This window comes from Ochotona curzoniae, unplaced genomic scaffold (assembly GCF_017591425.1).
Source record: "Ochotona curzoniae isolate NIBS_2020 unplaced genomic scaffold, NIBS_Ocur_1.0 contig_1482, whole genome shotgun sequence".
Lineage (NCBI taxonomy): Eukaryota > Metazoa > Chordata > Mammalia > Lagomorpha > Ochotonidae > Ochotona > Ochotona curzoniae.
The window spans coordinates 2882573-2904133 of record NW_024465100.1 but is presented as its reverse complement, the minus strand read 5'-3'; the positions used below and the strand labels follow the sequence as shown (position 1 = coordinate 2904133).

At 39.1% G+C, this 21561-nt stretch overlaps 1 protein-coding gene across 1 annotated transcript in view; it reads left to right on the top strand.

Annotated features, from left to right (window-relative positions):
- RERG (RAS like estrogen regulated growth inhibitor) overlaps positions 1–19147 on the top strand; it is a 99285-nt gene extending 80138 nt beyond the window's left edge. Inside the window, exons 3-5 of the mRNA XM_040967457.1 lie at positions 9951–10007; positions 16828–16901; positions 18664–19147. Coding sequence (XP_040823391.1) covers positions 9951–10007; positions 16828–16901; positions 18664–19071 — 539 coding nt within the window. The 3' untranslated portion in view covers positions 19072–19147. The remainder of the gene's footprint in view (positions 1–9950; positions 10008–16827; positions 16902–18663) is intronic.
- Positions 19148–21561: the final 2414 nt, after the last annotated feature.

Genomic DNA, 21561 nt, shown 5'->3' with positions numbered 1-21561 from the left:
AGGCCCTGGCTTGGGAAATTTAATAATTTGTTCCCTAATTGTCACTCTTATAATAACTACACCAAGTGATGCTTTGAAAGTTACATGTCACTGGCTTCAAATCTTGGATACAGAAACCATAACTGGATTTGCTAGCCATTAAGATAGGAAATGAAAAGACAACATCAGATCAGTTGGTTACCATATGCTATACTTATTTCGTGTTTCTACTTTCGATCTAAATTATTCAAGAATGCCTTGCCATTCAAACACATATGCTATTTTTCTATTCGAAATTTAAACTTTTCCTTTATTATTTTCTAAGCATTGCTTATTTGAGAGGTAGAGAGGAAATAGAGAGACAGAGAGCTCAGCTAGCTAGCTCCTACCGCTAGTTCACTGCAAATACTCACGACTGCCTCGAATGCTGAAGCTGGAGTTCTGAACTACATCCAGGTCTCCTCTGCTGGAAACCAAATACTTGTGCCCTGGCTCGCTGCCTCCCAAGGTGCCCATGAGCAGGAGGTGTGATTGGACCAGTTCCAAGAATCAGATCTAGACATTCCAACATGGGGAGTGAAAGGTCCAACTGGAGGCTTAACAGATAGGCAGAATGCTCATCCCAGAAAATTACATTTTTTTTTCTCTTAATGTTATATTCCTTGCAGTAAATCCCAATTTTCTGTTTCCTGTTAAACATGTTAGAAATTGGAAATTGTAAATCATGATTCTTCCATGTTTCCCATCTATTATCCTCAGACTCAGCTGTTAATCTCAAATTAACTCCTACCTTATCCTTTCCATGGCTAAGTCATTTTTCCAGGACTTAAAATTCACTGAAGCTAGACTTGAAGGCTAGATTTTTTTTTTAAATAAATGTCTTGCATTATTATTTTTTAAGATTACACATTTATCCTCAGGAAGTGTGCACTGAAACACCCTAATTGTCAGATTTTTTTTTTGGTCAGAATACAGGACTAATCAAAAATTTTCAAGCTTAAACAAACACAGTCATTTAAAAGCAATCCCTAGACCCCATCTGGAACTAATTTACTTCTCATTTTAACTTCTGGCATAATAAACCACACACTTTTTTATTGTAATCATTTTAAATTTCTATTAACTTACTCGTTTTCTGTTTATTTATTATTTTATGGGACTTACATGATTTCAGTGTCTTTATTTTGACCCTCACAGGGAGTTAACAGCATAGAGGCAAGTGAAATGACAATGGGGAATGAGGCTATTTTAGAAAACACAGCTGTGAACTGATTTTTGTCCTCATCTATTCATTTTTAATCCAGCACACAAAGGGGCTGACTCTCAACTCTTTAAGAATTTTACTGACTTCACTCGCCTCTTCCTTGTCTACAATGGATCCTTGCAATCTGTTCCTGCTGAAAAACTAAACTTGTTAATGACAGAGGAAATGAGTCAGGAGGGAGTTTTGTTTATCACACATGACCTATGTCTGTCTCCTCATATAGTTATTGCTTTTCTCACTTGACACAATCAAGTCAGTCACCGGAGAAAGAAAAACAAGGCTTAGTTTCTGGCTTTAGATCACTCACAAATGATAAGACACACAGAACTATAACATCAATGAACATTTACAAAGTAGTTGTACACAAGCTGTAACAGAGAAGAAATAAATGGTTGATTTATGTCACGTAGGAAATGATACTGCTTAGCAAGATCAGGGAAAACCGATGTTTCCTCATTTACTCTTCATAGATATTATATTTTGTGAAGTGCAACGCTATTTGAGTTTGCTGTATTCCAAGGATTCCTCCCCTCCTTTCTTTGATTAATTCCATTTTGGGCTACCTACTTAATATTCTCATTAGTTATTAGCTTATTGGAATTTTTAAGGGTGCTAGATTAAGACAAAATCAGCCCCCAAACATAGAGTACCCCAAATATGCAATGATTCATATACTATATTTAAGATAATAAACTCTGAGAGAAACATAAAAGCAACTAAATTACATTTGCAAGATGGTGTCATGGAGATAATTGTCAGTGTGAGTGCACAAGGGTTGCAAATTAAAATAATGTCAGTGCTCCACACTGAGGCAATAAAAACATAAATGAATGTTCAGAAATTTGTCTCAAAAACCACTTTTTCTTGAGACATTTCGGATTTCTTTTTCTCCAGGGTTTTGGTCCTGATCTTTGCTAAGACAGAACAGGAAAGCAATGTTGAACAAGACCAGTGTGTCTCCACGTTGGAAGAATATGTGAGCAGGGATATGCCAAACTGCTTCCAAATGCAAAGTGCATACACTATTCTCTGTGACAATGTTGCCGTTTAAGGAGAAGAAGCCGTTAAAGCAGTGTCTAGGGAGACCCTGAAGCTCTCTGATGGCCATGCCTTCATCTGTGAAAAGATGAGCTTCCAATAAATGAATCGGGCAGAAGTCATGACAGAATGTGGATCCTCAAGCCAGACAAGAGTGGGTTTAACGTTCGGGGAGAGAGGGAAACTGTTGGCCTTTGCTTCCTTCGTTAATAACCATCCATCATCCAGATCCGCGTCATAAACATATCTTCTGTGCTACAGGGCAGTGAAGAGAAAGACACGCAAAGATACGGCACAGTGCCTGGCCCTGCATAGTGCACACTCAGTGACTGAGGGGGCATAAAAACACCACTGCTTCATGTTGAAACTTCTTCAGCTTATAATGTATATGATAGTACGTGAATTAAAGTTGTGCTTAGTGAAGTAAGCGAGGAATTCCCAAATAGTTACCAAACCCCTCATCCTTCTCTTTTTCATTATTTTTAAATACTTGTTGTATGTATTATGCCATTTTAAGCATAGAACACAATGTTCAGACTGAAAGCAGATATGCAACTCTGCCTCCTTGCTTTGGCTGGCATTACAGTCAAGGAATCACACTACAAATACAACAATAAAGTGAAAAAGAAGGAGCAAGGGGTGGGGCGGGGAAGAATGGCATTCATCTCCTGGCTCCATCCTAATTCCATCAAGTTTCATACATAGCATATGATGTAAGCCTATATAATGCCTCAAAATGATTTTTATGCTTTAACACCGATAAGTATTAAACATTGAACATTTTCGCTACAAATAAGCATGGTAAATTAAGATACAATGGGGTTGTGAATGCACTTACTGCAATTCATATTAGTCTACAGTTGTGTGAATTTTAGCCATATTATCTTTGTGTAACACAAATTTTTGCTTTCACACAATATTTAAAATTATTTGTGACAGAATTCTCCTAAACTTGGTAAATTCTTGTGGAAGGCCATTAAAAACATGCCATTCTTAGCTGGTCTTATATTATAAAAATAACTATAACTATAACTATATATATATATGTATGCATATGTATATGCCCTACTGGCCTAGATGAGCTGGCAGTAATATCCCCTGTGTGCATATGGACATACTGTCGACTGCACAGGTTTCAGCAACTAAGGAGGGCCAGTCCCAATACATACACTCCAGGGTCAGATCACACATTCTGTAATTTTCCCTGTAGTAAGGGTCTGAGTCCAGCAGTCCACTGGGAAAATCTCCCAAGATACCTCACCTGTGGTGATTTCAGACCTAACTCTTAGGTAAACAATCTTATTTGAAATAGAAATGATTTGCCTATTCCAGACATGGCATTTTAAACACTTTTGACTATTTGCTTTTTCCCAAAACAGCTAACCATATTCCCAGAAGTACATGCTCATCTTTTCAGATGCCCCATAATAAAAACTCATTGTTGTGAATTGGGAAATGGATTTTTTAAAAAGCAACAGGATGTCTGAAAACCTACACAGAAAAACCATTAGAGCTGTTCATGAGGTCATGTATGTTTATCCCTTATAAAGCAATTGCATTGTAGCCATTGGTAATCCTTTCATTGCATGGTTTATGTAAGTAGAAGCTAATGAACATGTCATTTTCAGAGTATGAGCTGAAAAAGTAACACTTGAAAATTCAGTGTGTGTGTCTGCTGAATATGTCTCAAATGTTTTCAAACTATCAGAGTGTTGTGTGTGTACTAGTCAGCATTTCACGGCTAAGGTAAAACATGTGAGACAAGCTCCTTGCCAACCAAGGGGGGGTTTATTGTAGTGCACAGTTTTGGAGATGCAAGCCCCAGTCAGGAGCTCCCATCCATTTAGCTCTGATGAGAGTGTTTGAAGGATGATCACAAAACAAACTGGGGAGCTGAGAGAAGCTGCCTCCAATTTGCTTCCATAACAACGCTGTCATGAGAACTCTCTTCCAAAGGCATGTTCCAGTGATCCAGTGACCTCCACTAAGTCTACTTCCCAGACATCACATTGGATTAAGTTTCCATCATCTTAATGTCATTGACTCGTGACTTTGGGATTCAACATCTTCCATGAGTTCCCAAGCCAAATCATATTCAAACTGGGCAGTGTGTGTTAATCTTAATTTACCTTGAAAAGGTGTCCTCTTTCTAAACTTGATTCTGTACAGATCATATCTAATTCGTTTTCATTTAAAAACGTTATTCCACTCATAAAAGCTGGCACTTGTGGTGGCTGCCTCTTTATGAAAATGACATCAGGAATTATTTTGAATCACTAGCCCTGGAGTATAAATCCTTAGAAATAGCATGCCTACTTTAATGTAGCAATTTTGCCTTTCATGAATGGAATATCATTCCACTAAATTGTTACATTAAGTGATTTAAAAATATTTCATTGGAATAAATTCTACATACTGCACTTTCCATTTTGTTAGAAGCTGACTTTTTTGAATAGTCAAGAAATTTATGGTGCCAGTAATACTAAAAATGAATCAAATATGATGAATTATCCAAGTAGGCTATAAATTTGGTAAAGAGAGGAAAATGTTCTTCCCTCAATTAGCAACTGGATATCTTTGGCTTGTTTAGTGGAAAAGTATGGGTTTTCAAGGAAGTAGAATGAAAACGAAACCTTTTGGAATATGGTGACTTAAGTGTAACTGATCAAAGAAGCCAAACATTGCGACCTCTGAAAGAACATGACCTGAGATCAAACTCTCGATAGAAATTAAGGTGATCAAGATCACCCTTTCTTTTCAAAAGAGAAAGTTCAGTCAAGATAACTGGGCAGGAAAAGGGGAAAATTGAAAAGAAAATTAGAGCAGACATTATAGTCAACATTTTAATAAACCATAGAGGTATAATCTGCATGTGGATCATAAAATAACAATCATAAGGTCTTTCAGTTTATGTATTCGTGTCGCTCTTTACCAGAGATGGATTTGTGTAGGAGAAAAACCTTATGGCTGGGAGGCATGGTTCTGATGTGAACTCTCCTGTTAATTTTCCTGTATCTTCTCTCAGTGTCAGTTATCATTATAGATTACTATTATAGATATGAAGTACTAATTCTATGTCTTTATGGAATAAGCACTCTAAAACATAGTAAAAAATATCACGTAAGCATTGTAGTATTTATTACTATCATCATGACCGTTATTATTATTGGTTTGTGAGCTTATGCTTTTCCTGTTGCTAACACCACAGTACCATAGTCTGAATAGAGATTTTTGGCCCATGGTTCTGGTTCAAGGTCCAGGATCTTCTCCCGATGGCGGCTGATTTTCTGGAAGAGTGCCAAGATGGCAAAAGACTGGGATGCACTTGTGCCTTCTGGTCTCGCCACCTGTTTTCAATCATGGGGACCAACCTGATGAATTTGCCTAATTCTAATTATGTTCCAAAGGTCTCACCTCTAAATACCACAGATTAAGTTTAGACCTTCTTTGTACATCACACCAAGGCTTACATTTCAATGTGATTTCTGGCAGAGACGTTTAAACCATAGCAAGTAGTAATTATAGTGCATGAATTGAATTGGAGGAGTACATAACTAGAGCAGCGGTATGAAATGACCTCATCTCCTGTTACACCCACTGTTTACTCTGCACTGGCCACACTGGACTGATTAGTGTTCCTTAATCATATCAAGTTCACATTCTTGCCTTAGGGTCTTTGCACTGGCTATGCACTATGCCTGGGGACACCACTCCCCCAGGTGTCTTCCTTCAGCCCTTTCAAATATCACCTTGTCAAAAAGGATTACCTGTTTTATATAATTATGTCCATATACCTCAATGACAAACCCTGTGCAATCTGCTGTAGTTCCTCCATCCCAGAGCACTTAACACTTCTAAAATATTATATGATTTATTATTTTCATTTTAATCAATCTCCTTCTACTAGAAGCTATGCCCCATAAGGCCAAGACTCTTTATCTGATTTTGTTTCCTAAATGATTCCAATCGTGTACAACAGATTTTGGCATTTATTGTTGATGAGAGCAGGGAGAAATTGGGGCAAAGGCATAACACGGGTAATTTGTATTTTAACAGAATCATGGGCTGCCATGTGAAAAGTAGTTCTAAGGGGTTGTTTAGACATAGTACAAATATGTTAGCTACCGAAGAAGTATCTTTAGTGTCAACAGGTGAAGCCATGGACTTGGAACTCTAGCAAAGAGGAGATGAGTGGTGGTAGGATATATCACAGATGAAAACCGTATTTATTCATAACATTGCAATAAAATTTAAGGCAGAAAATGCTCAAGAAGTCGGATAACTGCACCAGTAAATGCTAGAAACCATATAAACACCTCACATGCCACTTAAGTGATAACAGAGCCGGTATCACACAACATATCCACAGGTACAAAGCTACTATTTTCATTCTTTAGACCAATCGCTGAGTTGTAATATTATTGAACTATTGCTAAAAATCCAAACTATGCAAAATGCATTGGTCTGAAGAATCTGTGAGAGAAGCATGAAAAAACTTCAAAGCACACATGTGTAACCTGAGTATATTTTAAGAGTTTGTGATATTTTAATAAATTTCAAATACATTAAGTGTATGATTCCATTGTCAAAAGAACAAACTATGTATGTCTCTCTTTAAAATATTTATTTATTTTTATATGAAAAAAAATTTTAATGAAAAAATTTTTACAGAGAGGGAATGAGAGAGAGAGAGAGATCTTCCTTCTGCTGGCTACTCCCCAAATGGCTTCAACAGCCTAAGTTGAGTTGATCCAAAGCTAGGAGTCAGGAGCACCCTCTGGGTCTCCCATGGTGGTGCAGAGCCCCAAGCACTTGGACCACCGTCTGCTGCTTTCTCAGGCCACACACAGAGAGCAGGATTGGAAGTGGGACAATCAGGGCACACACCATCACCCATAGGGAATGCTGGCCCCCCTAGACAAAGGATTAGACTGCTACCCAATGCTCTGGCCCCTGTGTGTCTCTTAAAACTGACCATTGGGACCAGCATGTTAGCAAAATGGGTAAAGCTGTCACTTGCAAAAGTGACATTGCATTTGAGTGCTGGTTCATGTCCTGGTTGCTCTTCCAGTGCAGCTTCCTGCTAATTACCTGTGAAAAGCAGAAGATGCCTAAATGTTTTGGCTCCTATCACTCATGTGGGGAGACCCAGATGAGACTTTGGATTCCTTGCTTTAGCTTGCCTCTGTCCTGGCAATTGCATCCATCTAGGGAGTAAACCAGTGAACAGAATCTCTCTTTTTTCTCTCCGTAACTCTGACTTTCAAATAAATAGGAAAACCATTTTTAAAAATTAAAAATGTTTAGTATTATTACATGGGTTGAGCCTAGCCACACCACCTTGCTGGCTACATGAGAAAGAGCCAGTCATCCAGAAATCAGCTGGAAGAACTCATCAACCACCAACACAATGCCTCAAAAGTGTCCCAAGGGATGCTTTCAGGAGCACAAGCAGTTTCTTTGGATGTAACCTCAGAACTAAATTGCTCTTCTATGAGACAAAATTCTAACAAGACTTTCAGTGTCACTTATCAATCTTTGGCATAATCAAGATAAAATAGGTAGAAACAGATTATTAGAAATAGTGATCTTAGGGAAAGGAAGCAGTTGTACAATATGAGGGCAGTGTTCTGTTTATCCATCCCTGGGAAAGCTTGAAAACCTCCGAAGCTCCAAACTCCAGATCAGCCTTACTCACCCACTCTACACTTTCCAAAAACATTACTGGATAACTTCCCAGGCCACTTTTCAAGGTTCTTTACCAAGACACAGACATTTGCTTCATGATTCAAATATATACATATGTGTGTATGTGCGTGACTTTATTTAGTTTAAAAATGTATTTATTTTTATTGGAAAGGCAGATATACAGAGAGAGAGACAGCAAGGAGGATCTTCCATGCACTGGTTTACTCCCCAAGTAGCCATAACGACTGGAACTGAGCTAATCTGAAACCAGAAGCCAGGGGCTTCTTTCGGGTCTCCTACATGGGTCTTGGGCCATCCTATAGTGCTTTCCTAGGCCACAAGCAGGGAGCTGAAGGGGAAATGGAGCAGCTGGGACATAAACTGGCACCCAAATGGGATCCCAGTGGCTGTAAGGTGAGGATTTAGCCACTAGGCCATTGTGCTAGGCCCATATGTGTCTTTAAAAGACAAGGGTATGTCTAGTATATTATAGAAATATTTGGGGGAAAATGATCAAAGTTTTTAAATGGTTTTTGAATTGGGGAACTTCAACTTCCATAATGTACGTACAAGAAATTCAGCTCATTTTACTAATTCATTTTTAAAAGACACTAAATAATTATTTTTTTCAAAGTAGTAATTTAAAATTCAAATTGCATATCCTATCAAAAGGTGAAAACCATTGAACCACACAAGCAGTTATATTTACCAAGATGGTAATTTAAAAAGAAAAGTTTCTGTCTGTTGATGACTACTCCTTGCACAGTCCCTCGACAGTGCACAGTGCCTGGACTGTGAAGACCACAGAGGAAACCACAGTAAGTTCCCAGTGGGAAGGATTAAAATGGTCAGTGACCTCGCTGCTTTAGGCTCTGTGACTACCGTGGCTGGCCGCCAGCGTGACACTCTGATGAGAAAGAACACTGCTACTTGCAGTCCTCAGTCGTCAGCAGCCAAGCCACGTGTGCTTGCCGTCTTCAAGTCTTCACTGCGGTTGCTGGTGATCTCTTGTGTGAGATGTTGGACAGAAGGTGTGTGAGTCTGTTGATCTCCAAAGTTTCAACAGACAAAAACTGAGCATTCATTTTATTTCTTCAAGGATCGTTTTTTGGCTATTAAGCTCATGGCATTTCAGTGAAAACAAACCAAAAGAAAAAAAAATATATATAGTTGGCAATGATTCTTTGGTTCAGGTCAACGGGTTCCCAGGGAGGCAAGGTGGAGTCTTCTAGGGGCTCCTGAACCTGCTGGAATTACATCCGATTGTATGAATGTTCATTTTCCCAAGAAAACGATCCAGTGTTTTCACTTGACTTTTACAGTGGCTGTGATACCACCCTCTGAAATCTAGCAAAGCAGATATTAAAAAAAAAACCACTCTTGTCAACGCTGATTGTAAGACATATGTCCCATTGATTCCTAGGAAAAAACAGAATCCATCTATTTCGGCTTCTTCCATTTTTCTAACCCATTCAGATTAACATTATCCATCTTTTCTAGTACTTGTGCTCAGTTTGGTACAATGGATCAACCGAAGGCCTTGTAAAAAGACTTCATGACTTCAAATCCCCACTGGAGCACTAACTGGCTAGATGAGCTCAGAGACACGAGTTAACCTGGAGCCCGTGTCTCCTTTTCTGTCTCCTAGGGATGAGATAAACATGAAGGAGATCATGCAGGTGCTTACAGTGGTCCCAGAGCCATTGTGATACTGATGGGCTTTGGTGAATTTGTAATCAAGTGCTTAATTCTGAATGTCTGCTTTTTCATAATACACTTTACAGCTAGTGATCTTTTCAAGGAGGTAAACATGAACACATTTTAAACTATTTGAATAAAATAACAAAGTTTATTGGGTTTACACAGGAGAGAAATCTAAAATGTCTATAAAGTTGCTTGGCTCATTCCTCTTTCCTCAAAAGGACATGAATCCTAAGCAAATGAATGGATGTGTTTGAAATGTTCCTCTTTCCTTCCACAGCTCTTGTAGTGAGATTTCTGACCAAACGCTTCATCTGGGAATACGACCCCACCCTCGGTAAGTCCGGTTTTGTTTCCTCCATAGTTCGTGATGCAGAGAAAGGATGATGCAGCATGCTTAATCCGCTGGCGGATGCTCTGGAAGTGGATTATCAGATTACGCAAGGAAGCCCTGGGAGATGGCAGCTAGGTATCTCAGACACCTAGTTCTCCGCTTAGAACTCTGCAGGACTGTAACGTACAGATGACGAAGGGAGATCAAACCCAAGGCAAGAAGAGGGTAGACAAAACGTGATGCTCACACATCAGAAATACACAGCATCATTCTAATGGAAAAGGAAATTTTAAATGGCAGGTTTAGCGTGGATTGTGACAACATGCCGAGGAGAGTGCAGTAGTAGCATCAAAACTTCTAAATACTGACTTTTGGGCAAATGTCAGATGAGACTGTTTCTCCCCTTTTCTCTGCAATCAGTCTGTCTAAGGTCTGTTTAAGAAAGTATGGAGTGAGTATTTAATGCAGTGGTGAAAATGCACTTTGGATGCCTGTATCTTCTCTTCCACGCTTAGTGACTAACTCTGCTTCTAATTCTAGCTTCCTGTTTATGTGCACCCTGGAAGGCTGCAGGTGGTGACTCAAGCAGTTGTGTCCCTGCCATTCAGAAGGCAGACTAGGACTGGATTTTGCACTCCTGGCCCAGCCTCAGCTGCTGTGGGCATTTGGGGGTTGAAACAGTGAATAAGAAATCTATCTCTCTCCCCAGCCCCTCACCATCTACTTCCGCTTCCCTCTCTCTTTCTCTGTGTATCTCTATCTTTCAAACAAATTTTTTAAATGATGTAAAAGTTAAAAATCCTAAGGTAAATGATCTTCCTTATCTTGAAAATAGCAACTGAAGCTGGCATTGTGGTTCAGTGGGGGTAAACCACCACTTGCTATACTGGCATCCAGTAGGGCTCCAATTCAAGTCCTAGAGGCTCCACACTTGATCCAGTTCCCTGCTAATGCAGCTGAGAAAGCACTGGAAGGTGACCCAAGTACTTGGGAACCTGCCACCCATATGGAAAACTCCTAAGGAGTTCCAGGCACCTGATTTCAGCCTGGCCCAAGTGGCAAATACAGCCATTTGGGGAGTGAACCAGCAGGCAGAAGATATGTCTACATCTCTCTCTCTCTCTTAATCTCTCTCTCTCTCTCTAACTCTGCCTTTGAAATAAATTAGTTAATCTTTACACATAGAAGCCTTAATCAAGACACTTAAAGTGGGTTAGAACCATTCTGATTTCTTCACGGATTTTTGTAGTTGTTGTTCTTTTTCATTCCAAAATTATGTATGCTCAGTTTACAAGGAAGCTTTCTTTTCCCATTGTATCTCGTTTGATTATTTTAATTCACTTATTTAAAATATATTTATTAAATGCCTTCTGTGCATTATTCATATTTTTCGAGTCCTGAGGATAAAACATTAGCAGAAAAAAAATCCAATTCTTATTTTTTGAGCTTACAGTAGCAAAGAGAATAGTAAAAAATATATATATGTGAGCAAATGAAAAGTGCTACGAAAGAACACCAAACAGAAGGGGACAAAAACTAACATTACATTTTATTTATTTAGCATTTGACTTGTTAACCTTTGCGGAGTTTATTTTAATGAAAAACACAAGGTGAAAGCCCATTTTTGTTTTACTCAGGAACCAGTTTTTTCCTTCCTTAGTAAATATCCCTACCTTTCCCTACTATATCCAATATGGTCATTGTGCATTAAATCATTCATTGTACGGACAGTTTCAGACCTGTTTTTCACATCCCAAACCAGTAGCACACTCTTTGGATGCTTGCATGCTCTGTCGCACATTTCAGTATTCAGCAGGGAGAGAAAATGTTCTTTCATTAGTTTCTTACAAAATTATCTTGGCGACTCTCTTCAGCATATTCTTCCAGGTTAATTTTAGAAACTCTGTTATAGCATGATGTGATTTGGATTGGAACTGCACTAAAATTACGAAGTACTTAGAGAAGGTTCACATCTTTATGTCCTTTAATCTAGGAGCATAGCACGCCTCTGTTCCTCTCTGGATTTAAATAGCTTTTCATGAAAAATTGTTTAATATATATATTTTTAAATAACTACTTTTAAGTTTAAATGATATACCAAGTCTACAACTATAATTTGTATTTTAAAAGCTCTCAGCAATTCCTCCCACCTGGGTGAACATTTGTTCTCTTTTTGTACTTCTATTATTTAACCTTCACAGAGATTATCTGAGAGTCTTAATTGTATGCAGGATTTGAGAAGAATACTTATTTGTTTTTATATTTGTATATCTCCATGAAAGATGAAGTAGATAAAATAAACTTAACAAAATTTTAAATTTTCGCTTATTATTTTGAAAAGTAGGAAGTCAGTTCTGCTGTCCTTCTAGTTCATTCTCCTAAATGCACTCAACATTCAGGGACCCAGAACTCAGCCCAGGTCCTTCACCTGGCTGTCTGGGACACAGATTCTCGAGGCATTGTCTCCTGCTGCTTCCCATGCATTAGCAGCAGCATGGAGTAGAGAGCAGAGCTTGGGATTCCAACTCAGAAACTCAGGTGTGGGACGTGGGTGTTAACTGCTACACCAAACGCCCACCCCTTCTTCTCACAGAGCTTTTGAATTCTCACTGAATGCATGCCAGGAACAATTGTTACTATTTTTGGATTCATCTTAGGTGAACTATCTTTCCTTTTGCTTTATTCACTCTGGAAAACAACTGCTATCAATAGCAACTGGCTTGTATCAGTTATCGGTGATACAGGCTCCCTTCTCTGACAATAATGAAACTTCATCGGCCTGGTACAGAAAAGATTCAGAGAAGCTCTCAGCTGCTAAGCAACAAGAGCTCTCCTCAGACTGCAGGAGTTAACAGATGTGTGACTCTCTGAGGTGAAGATCGCACGAACGCTCATGCAGGAGGCCGGATTTGCATGTGTGCATGTGTCTGTCTGTCTGTCTGTGCTAATGTCCTAGCCTAGAGTAGTTCCCAATCCACTTGGTTCAAGAGAAAGCACTTCCTGGGATGCCCAGCAGAGTACCACACACTCTCCTGGAGAAGACAGAATCCCCTGTGGAGTGAATACATGGTGATTTGAACAGCAAGTGTCAAAACTACCACCAAAAGAGCTACTCTGAAAAGCAAGCAAACTACCACCAAAAGAGCTACTCTGAAAAGCAAGCTGTGTGCGAGGGGGAAAAAAAAGACGAAGAAGAAAATAAAAAACCTCGTGAATTCTGAGTTCTAGATTCAATGCTTTTGTCAGACACACGGGGCCTGTTTTCTCAAACTGTAACAGAATCCTTACTCCCCCGGAAGAGGAGAACTGTGAACAGCACTCCACAACCTGAAAGAGCTGGAAGAGGCACTGACTGAGATAGTCCAAGCAGTAAATGCATGCCACTGCGGAAAACACACCGTGTCCACACTCTCAGACTTCAGGCTTACACTTTGTTTTTTCCTTTGTGCTGGGTTTTATGGAGAGAGATTATCACAGGAACCCCAATGACAGTTGCCAACAAGGGCTTGGGCTGAGGAGGAAACCTAAATCTACACTCACACTTTTATTTCACAAAAGAGAGGTGTTTTTTTTTTCTTTTTAAAAAATTCCTAGTATTTTGAGAGTACTTACTAAGATCTGATCTAAATAAATAAGTATTTTATTTTTTCATTGGGCAATTTTAGATTTTTTTGAATTTTCTATCATCTCACTGAGGATCAGTGAGATTTTTGTCAGGGGTTAGCTTTGGTCTATGAATAGCATTTGAAAACCACCACCGAAGCCCACAAAATTTAAGACTTGGATGCCTGAACTGGAACTCTTACCCTAAGGGTGCTGACAGCAATGTTCTGGCTGGGGAACAGGATCCAGACTCTGATCAGGTCCCAACCAAGAAATGAATGTGACCTCTAAGTATCTTCTTGCTCAATAAGTATGCAAGGCATTACAGAGAATACAAAGGCTTACCTCATGCACTATTTGTGTGTTAGCATTCGTGCCTGAGTGTGTAAGTGTGTGTGATGTGACGTGAGCACACATATGTTTTCTGGAGATCATGGGAGAAGAAAAAAGAAACTGCATTCGGTTTCTGCCTCTCCTCCAAGTGGTACATCACTTGAACCACTTGAAGGCCAAAGCTCAGCCAGTGTTGAAAGTGGGAGTCAGCATGCATGCTAGACCCACAGTCATTCTGTCTCAACTGATTTTCTTCTTTCCTCTCCTGGAGAGGATCCTACAGAGAGAGATGCATCCTGAACAGAACCCTTCGACTAGAAACTGAAGTGCTGAGCCAACTTGCAGAAATATTTAATATCAGCGCTGCAAGGAACTTGGAGATCATTATTTGACAAATAAGGAAATGCATCCAAAGAAGTAGATGTAGCCAAGATTATATGGCTGGTTTGTGCTTAGGCCAGCAATAGCACCCAGGAGGTCCAATCCCCACTCTAGCATAAATCATCACTCCTGTGTTATGCCGTGCTAGCCACGTGTCTACACTAACATGTTTAATTGTGTGCAAAAGCTTTGTTAGTAAGAGGATTTACCACTCCCAACATTTTTTTGATCATCAACTCCCCTTAGAATATATATAAAAAAATACTTCCACTTAGAAAGCTGTTACTGAATATAGTTTTAAAAATCATGTGTCTCCCTCACACACTGAAATTTGAATATAGTTTTTAAAATGCCTACTTCTATTTTGAAACTACTATTTGTCTTAGAGTATAAAGCATTTCAATTCCTTTGGAAGTATTTCCTAAACATTTACTCTCAACTCTTGAAAAGGGTTCAAATTATCATTTTCCATTAACATAAACAAAAATGAAAAGTATGTCCACTATCCAAATACAAACACATTTTCTTTATTCTTATTCTCTTCTTATTCTTCACACACACACACACATCCCACCATGTTTTAATTATCTCCACAATATTTTGCTTCTCTGGGCAATACTTCCACTGTTTTACATGTGAAGAAAAAAAGTCTCTAATGAGCAAAGTTCAAAGAAAAAAGGCTTGACATGATATGAAACCAGAATTCTGCTCTGACGAAATCCCTGCGACCACCCACTGCTCCATCAGAGGCAGACATTCCCTCATTTCCTGTGTTTCACCCTTTTCCTTTCTGTTAGCAATCCGTCCGAGAGACCCACAACTGCATATAATTTTCATTATTTTCTATTCCCAACCACCTACTGCCTCCTACTGTGGCATTCTGTGGCTGAAATACTATTTATCATGGAAGCAATAGAGAAAAACAATGTCTTGGTCTCGCAGATAAGTTCTGGTGCAAAGAGATGGAACAGTACCCAGGACACTGTTTGCCAGGCTGCAGGGCGAACAACAGCTTCTTCAGAGGCTACTGAAGGGCACAGGAGGGCACATCAAAAGGCCACAGCTCACAGCCTGGGGTTTGCTGTCTAGGCTGTTGCTCCTTGTGCTAGGCCACTCAAGTTGAAAAAAATAATAATAATAATTAACCCACTGAGACAACGCTTCTAAATGCATAGTTGCATCTTAGAGCATTTAATCACACAAAAATAGATTCTTCCATTGAATCTAAGTGAGGAGAGGGAGGAGATACTCAAAGACTCGCTACCAACGCCATGCTCTAGGACAATGGCAGTGTTGTAAAAGACACTTGTATGCATTGAATGGCATCGCGGTTTGGAATTTCACTTTCTGAGTAGTGTGCCGAGCCCGGGATGATGATCGCAGACCGTACCGTTGATAGCAAGGAGAAGGCTGGCTTGTGCTATTAAGTTTCCCTTTCTGCATTTTGCATTTTGGAGAAGAGATCACACAAATGGTCCTTCCAGGAGCTTACTGAAACGCACATTATGGAAGAACTACGCAGATTGCCAAATATCTTTGCACCACGATAAATTTTTCATCCCTTTTCCCATCAACTTTTTGAAGGACAACAAAGTGCCACAAAACTGGCCAAGAAAGGACTGCAAAATCATTGAAGTGAAAGTCAGAAACGTGAAGTAGATAGGAAGAAATTCACAGGAGCACTGGCTTACAGGCTGCACCAGGGAAGCAGAAACTTCTGGGTTTATCTTGTTGGTAGCTTGGTGATATGAATCATTAGGTACAAAGAATTGCGTTACGGTTGGCACCAGATCACTTTAGTACATGCAAAGCCCTTTTGTTCTGCATCTTTGCTTTTCCTTGCATTGCTTTGGATGTATCATCTAATGAGTCTGATAGGCATAGTGTTTCACAGACTGAATTCCAAAGCCAGTGTTTCAGAAATCAAATCTCACTTTTACCCATTTGCCATCTGGGTGAGCTTGGGCAAGTTACTTAACCTTGCTCTGTCTCAGTTTCCTTTTGTAAACTGGAGCTAATTGCAATGCACATTTCATGAGACATATCTGTGGATTAAATGAGTTACCTTAAAGAAAGCATTTAGAATAACGTGATCAGATACCACATAGTAGGGTATAACTGTTATGTATATTTTTGGAAAATCAATTTTCCTAGTTTTGTGTACATTTTAAATATATGTGAATTTTGTTGTGCTGCACATCAACTTCTAATATTTCTAAGTGAATGTGACATATATAACTGAATTTTGAGATTCATGCGTGTTGCTGAATATACTCTTAATTTTCTGTAGAATGATTCTTAGTATGCCACGATGAAACTGTCTTCCCTGAGATAAATATCTAGGTTGTCCATGACATGAACTTCTGCTAACATCACTGTGAAAAACAAACCAGTGGTTCTCAACTTTGGTGTACATTCTAATCACTAGAGGGTTTAATTTTAAGGATCAAAGTTAAATCTTGCAGGTATTTACCCTGTTGCTTTTTTTATTTGCTCACTTCTTCAGAATCAACCTACCGACACCAAGCAACCATCGATGATGAAGTGGTTTCCATGGAGATCCTAGATACTGCTGGCCAGGTGAATAAGGAGCTCAGTTAAAATATTTTCTGATTCAACTGAATAAGAGATATACACAACTGAACAAAATTAAGCATGATCCTATGACCAGCTTTTGCAAGACTACAACCTTTTTCCCTAATTATCTAGCCTTTTAGGCCTAAATCTATTTGTAACAGCTTGTATATACAGCCTTATGTAACTTCCCCAGTGCCTCAAGAAAGGTTTGAAAATATCATTAAAAGATTTAAAATTATTAAATTATCTAGGTTAGGGTTTTATACATTTTATTTGTTTATTTTAATTGGAAAGGTAGATATACACAGAGAAAGGTCTTCCATTTGCTAGTTCACTCCCCAAGTGGCCACAATGCCCAGAGCTGAGTCAATCTGAAACCAGGAGCCAGGAGCTTCTTCCATCTCTCCCACACGGATGTAGGGTCCCAAGGACTTGTGCCACCTTGACTGTGTTCTCAAGACACAAGCAGAGAGCTGGAAGGGGAGTGGAGCAGCCAGGACATGAGCTGGTGTCAATATGGGATCCCAGTGGATGCAAGAAGAGGATTTAGCCACAAGGTGATTGCACCTGGCCCTAGGCTAGGGTTTTTCATCTACATTTTGTGGCATGGCAGATACTAGTAGGTTTCCATGGTCAAGTAAATTTGAAATGCTCAGACAAAATGCATCATATTTCTTTACTAAAAGGATCTCAGAGCCTCTAATATATTTATATGCAAGGTGAATCTTTGAGAGATTTAGCACAGAAAGAGATTTCAAACATTTAGTGGAAGATAAAATTATATGGTAAATATACTGAAAAAAATTAAATTCAAGCACAAATGCAAATTTTCCTATTAAGACTCCTCATATTGTATCTCAAGTTTCTGTAATCTCACAGAAGTTTGTTTCCTTGTATATTTGTTTTAGAATTGTTTATTTTAGGACTCTAGCCTGTAATACTTACCTTTCAAATTTGTTTTCAATCAGTTCCTTTTGAGACTGCCAAAGATCTCGTAGACAGGTTTAGTTTCCAAATACAGTAATGATCAGTGAAATAATAAGAATTTGAATATTTCCATGGCACTTTATCAGTGATCTATGATACCAAGACAATTTGAATATTTGAATTAAAGAGTTTAATAATAAAAATTAAAAAAAAAAAAAAAACAATTCTTCCTTTCTTTTACCATCTTCTTATGTCCTGACCTTTTCTGGTTACCAAATGCACCAAGCGAGTGCAGCGTGAAAGTACAGGAAACTTTGGAAGCTTGTAGAAACAGAAGAGACAAGTGTAGGACCTGGTGTGATAGCCTAGTGGCTCACCTTGCATGCATCAGGATCCCATATGGGCAGCAGTTCATATCCTGGCTGCTCTACTTCCCATCCAGCTGCCTGCTAGTGGTCTGGGAAAGCAGTAGAGGGTGGCCCAAAGCTTTGAGACCCTGCATTTGCATGGGAAACCAGGAAGAAGCTCCTGGCTCCTGGCTTTGGATCAGCTCAACTCTGAGCGTTGTGGCCACTGGAGGAGTGAACCCACGGACAGAAGATCTTTCTCTTTCTGTCTCTATTGAAGTTCAAGAGTTGGCAGTTTTCTGAACTTTGACATGAGTGTCTATTTCAAACTAATTGAGAAGGTAAATTTGTACAGACATCTGAACAAGTCATTTTAATGACACTGGATCCAAAATTAAAAAGGAAATTAAGGGACGATTAAAACATTAACTGCATCTATACATTGCCATCACTTCCAGACGTCCTGACAGCCATTTTTTCTTTGCCCATAGGAAGATACCATTCAGAGGGAAGGACACATGAGATGGGGAGAAGGCTTTGTGCTGGTTTATGATATTACTGACCGAGGGAGTTTTGAAGAAGTGGTGCCACTGAAGAACATCCTAGATGAGGTCAAAAAGCCCAAGAATGTGACTTTCATCCTGGTTGGTAACAAAGCTGACTTGGACCACTCCAGACAGGTCAGTACAGAGGAAGGGGAGAAGCTGGCCACAGAATTGGCGTGTGCTTTCTATGAGTGTTCTGCCTGCACGGGTGAAGGGAATATCACGGAGATATTCTACGAGTTGTGTCGAGAGGTGCGTCGCAGGAGGATGGTACAGGGTAAGACCAGGCGACGCAGCTCCACTACGCACGTCAAGCAAGCCATTAACAAGATGCTCACCAAAATTAGTAGTTAGACTACTGTGTGTTTGCCCTGTCCTACTGAGGGGAGGTCAAGTCAGTGAAAATCCATTCTTTTTCCTTTCCAAGTCCTTTTCCTTTCCAACAAAACAAAATACCCCACTCCTTGTTTAAACTCTGGGAAATGTCTGGGCTTCACGTTACACCAGCCTTCCATAGGGTGTTTTATGCAAGTTCAACACTGACAATTTCTCCCTTTCCTGCTTGAATAGGATGCACTCTATGTATGGATGGGTTAGCATTAAGCTATTTTTAGGCAATTTCACTTGCTTGAATAGGTTGAATTCTTTTCACAAACATTTTTAAAGTCCATTTCTTGATAGGCTACAAATGATCATCTTAAAAGTTCTAACGTAGCAGAAATGACAGTAACAACACAGGAAGGGCAGGTGAGTTGTTGAAACAGGAAGTAGAACTCTAGCATCTATTTGAAGATAAAATTTTCTCAATTCTCTTAAGCCATTAAGGTTTTCCGTAACTCTTTATTTTGTCCTTGAGTTCCAATATGCCAGCACTGTTAATAGAGAGCCCATTTGAACTTCAGTTGATTCTTTCAATACCAACACTCCCTAATGCTCCTTTGTTGCCCCAATCCAGGTTTCAATTATGGTAGAGGTAGACAAACCCACACTCAGATCCTTCTAAGCCTTTATTCATGAAGCCCCGAGTGATTTAAGAACACTAGCAATCTTGCCACCAAGTCCTGACCGTTGAATGAATGCTGATGAAATATTTAGAATTTTGGATGTTGGATTAATTACTCATACTATTGTTAGTCTTAGAAAGAAATGTTAAAAAAAAAAAAAGGAAAATTGAGAATTAAATGTATTTCAAACAGATCTTGTATTGTGGAAGTATGGTATATGACTGATAAAATTTTGTGATTCCTCTCTCCTAAGATCCCATATATCAATATCTGGGCACTTTATTTTAGAAGAAATATATATCTTTTACATATGTATGTATTTATAATTGCATAGATATATGTATAAAAATTTGTAAGTGTTGGGAGCTTTAATTCACCAATGTATTTGGACAACTTGGTGTAACTGACTTTATTTTATGTGACTATAATAAAAAGCATAATTTTCAAATTCTGCTATCTTGGAGCAGTCTTTTTGTGTAAAAAATGGAAAGTATGTAATTTTAAGAGAAATTTGAGAGGACAGCTGAATTTTAAAGCTGAAGAATCGGTGAATCTTCTACAAAAAATAATTAGTTTTTCTTGATAACAGCTGCTAATTTGAAAGATCAGGAGTTATTTAAAGCATCTTACATATTCTCTCATCAAATTCTCACCATAACCCTATAAAACAGTGTTACCATGACTTTAATTGTATAGATACAGATGTGAACCACTGAGTGGGGTGGATGATAATTATTCATAGCTATTAAGTTGGTAGAACCAGGATTTGAACCCAAGAAGTTGGAGAAAGACACGAGAGTCAGCAGTATCACCTACCATGTAACTTTCATCTCTAAACCATATGGATGAAGCTAGAGAAACAGATAATTTAAAGATTTGCTCCCTTTATTCTTCCATTCATTGATTACCCGAAACAAGTTAGTCCACTTATGATATCTGATTTGAAACTTAATATGTCAAAATTATCCGAGAAAGAATGACGACAAAAATATTTCACAGCTCAGCTCAGAATGAAAAAAGAAATGATGGTGGACAAAGGAATGATGATAATCAATGATCTGATTGTGATCGCAACGCATGATGAGAAGTTAAAACAGACTGGTATGTTTCTCCCAGCTGCAACAATTGGATCCAGCCTATAAATGGCACTGCTGGCTCTGAGTTCTGCTTTACCTAAAACTGGGGCTACACGCTGGACTGCCAGCGGGCCAGATGTTTCATCCATGTTGTAAATCCTCTTCTTGCTCAACAGTCTCAGAGGACAAGTCCAAATCCACAGTTCTTTCCCTTGGGACTATCTTGGACACACACTGTGGGAGCGTACTGATAGGAAAGCATCAGATTCCATCTCTACCCTGAGCTTGTCAAAACAGGGGAGTGAAACAATCCTGGGCCGAGTGTTCTGTTCCCTACGGGAGGTTTCTCGGAAAACACTTTCCACAGAGTCATCTGGGAAGCTTGTTTAAAATTTAAATCCTGGACCCACTTCAGAACTACTGAACCAGAATATGTAGGCGTGAAGCCAAGAAATGTGCATTGTAATGTGCCCCCTTGGTGATGAAAAATGTATATCAAAGTGTGACAAGTGTGGGGCCAAGGAGACAGAACAAGGAACCTGCATCAAACACACCAACTTTCTAAGAAATCCGCTGAATTTTGTGGGCAAGGGAATTCTCTGCAAACTGTTATGCTTTTCCGCCATTCCACAGAGGATAAAGCAGACATTCACATTACTGCTTTGTAAAAGCTTTCACGATAGCACCTGAGTAGTTTACCTAGTTCCCGGAGGTGGGATTGAAACCAAGCTTTAAATGGAGTTTCTCACTTTTGACTTTTTACT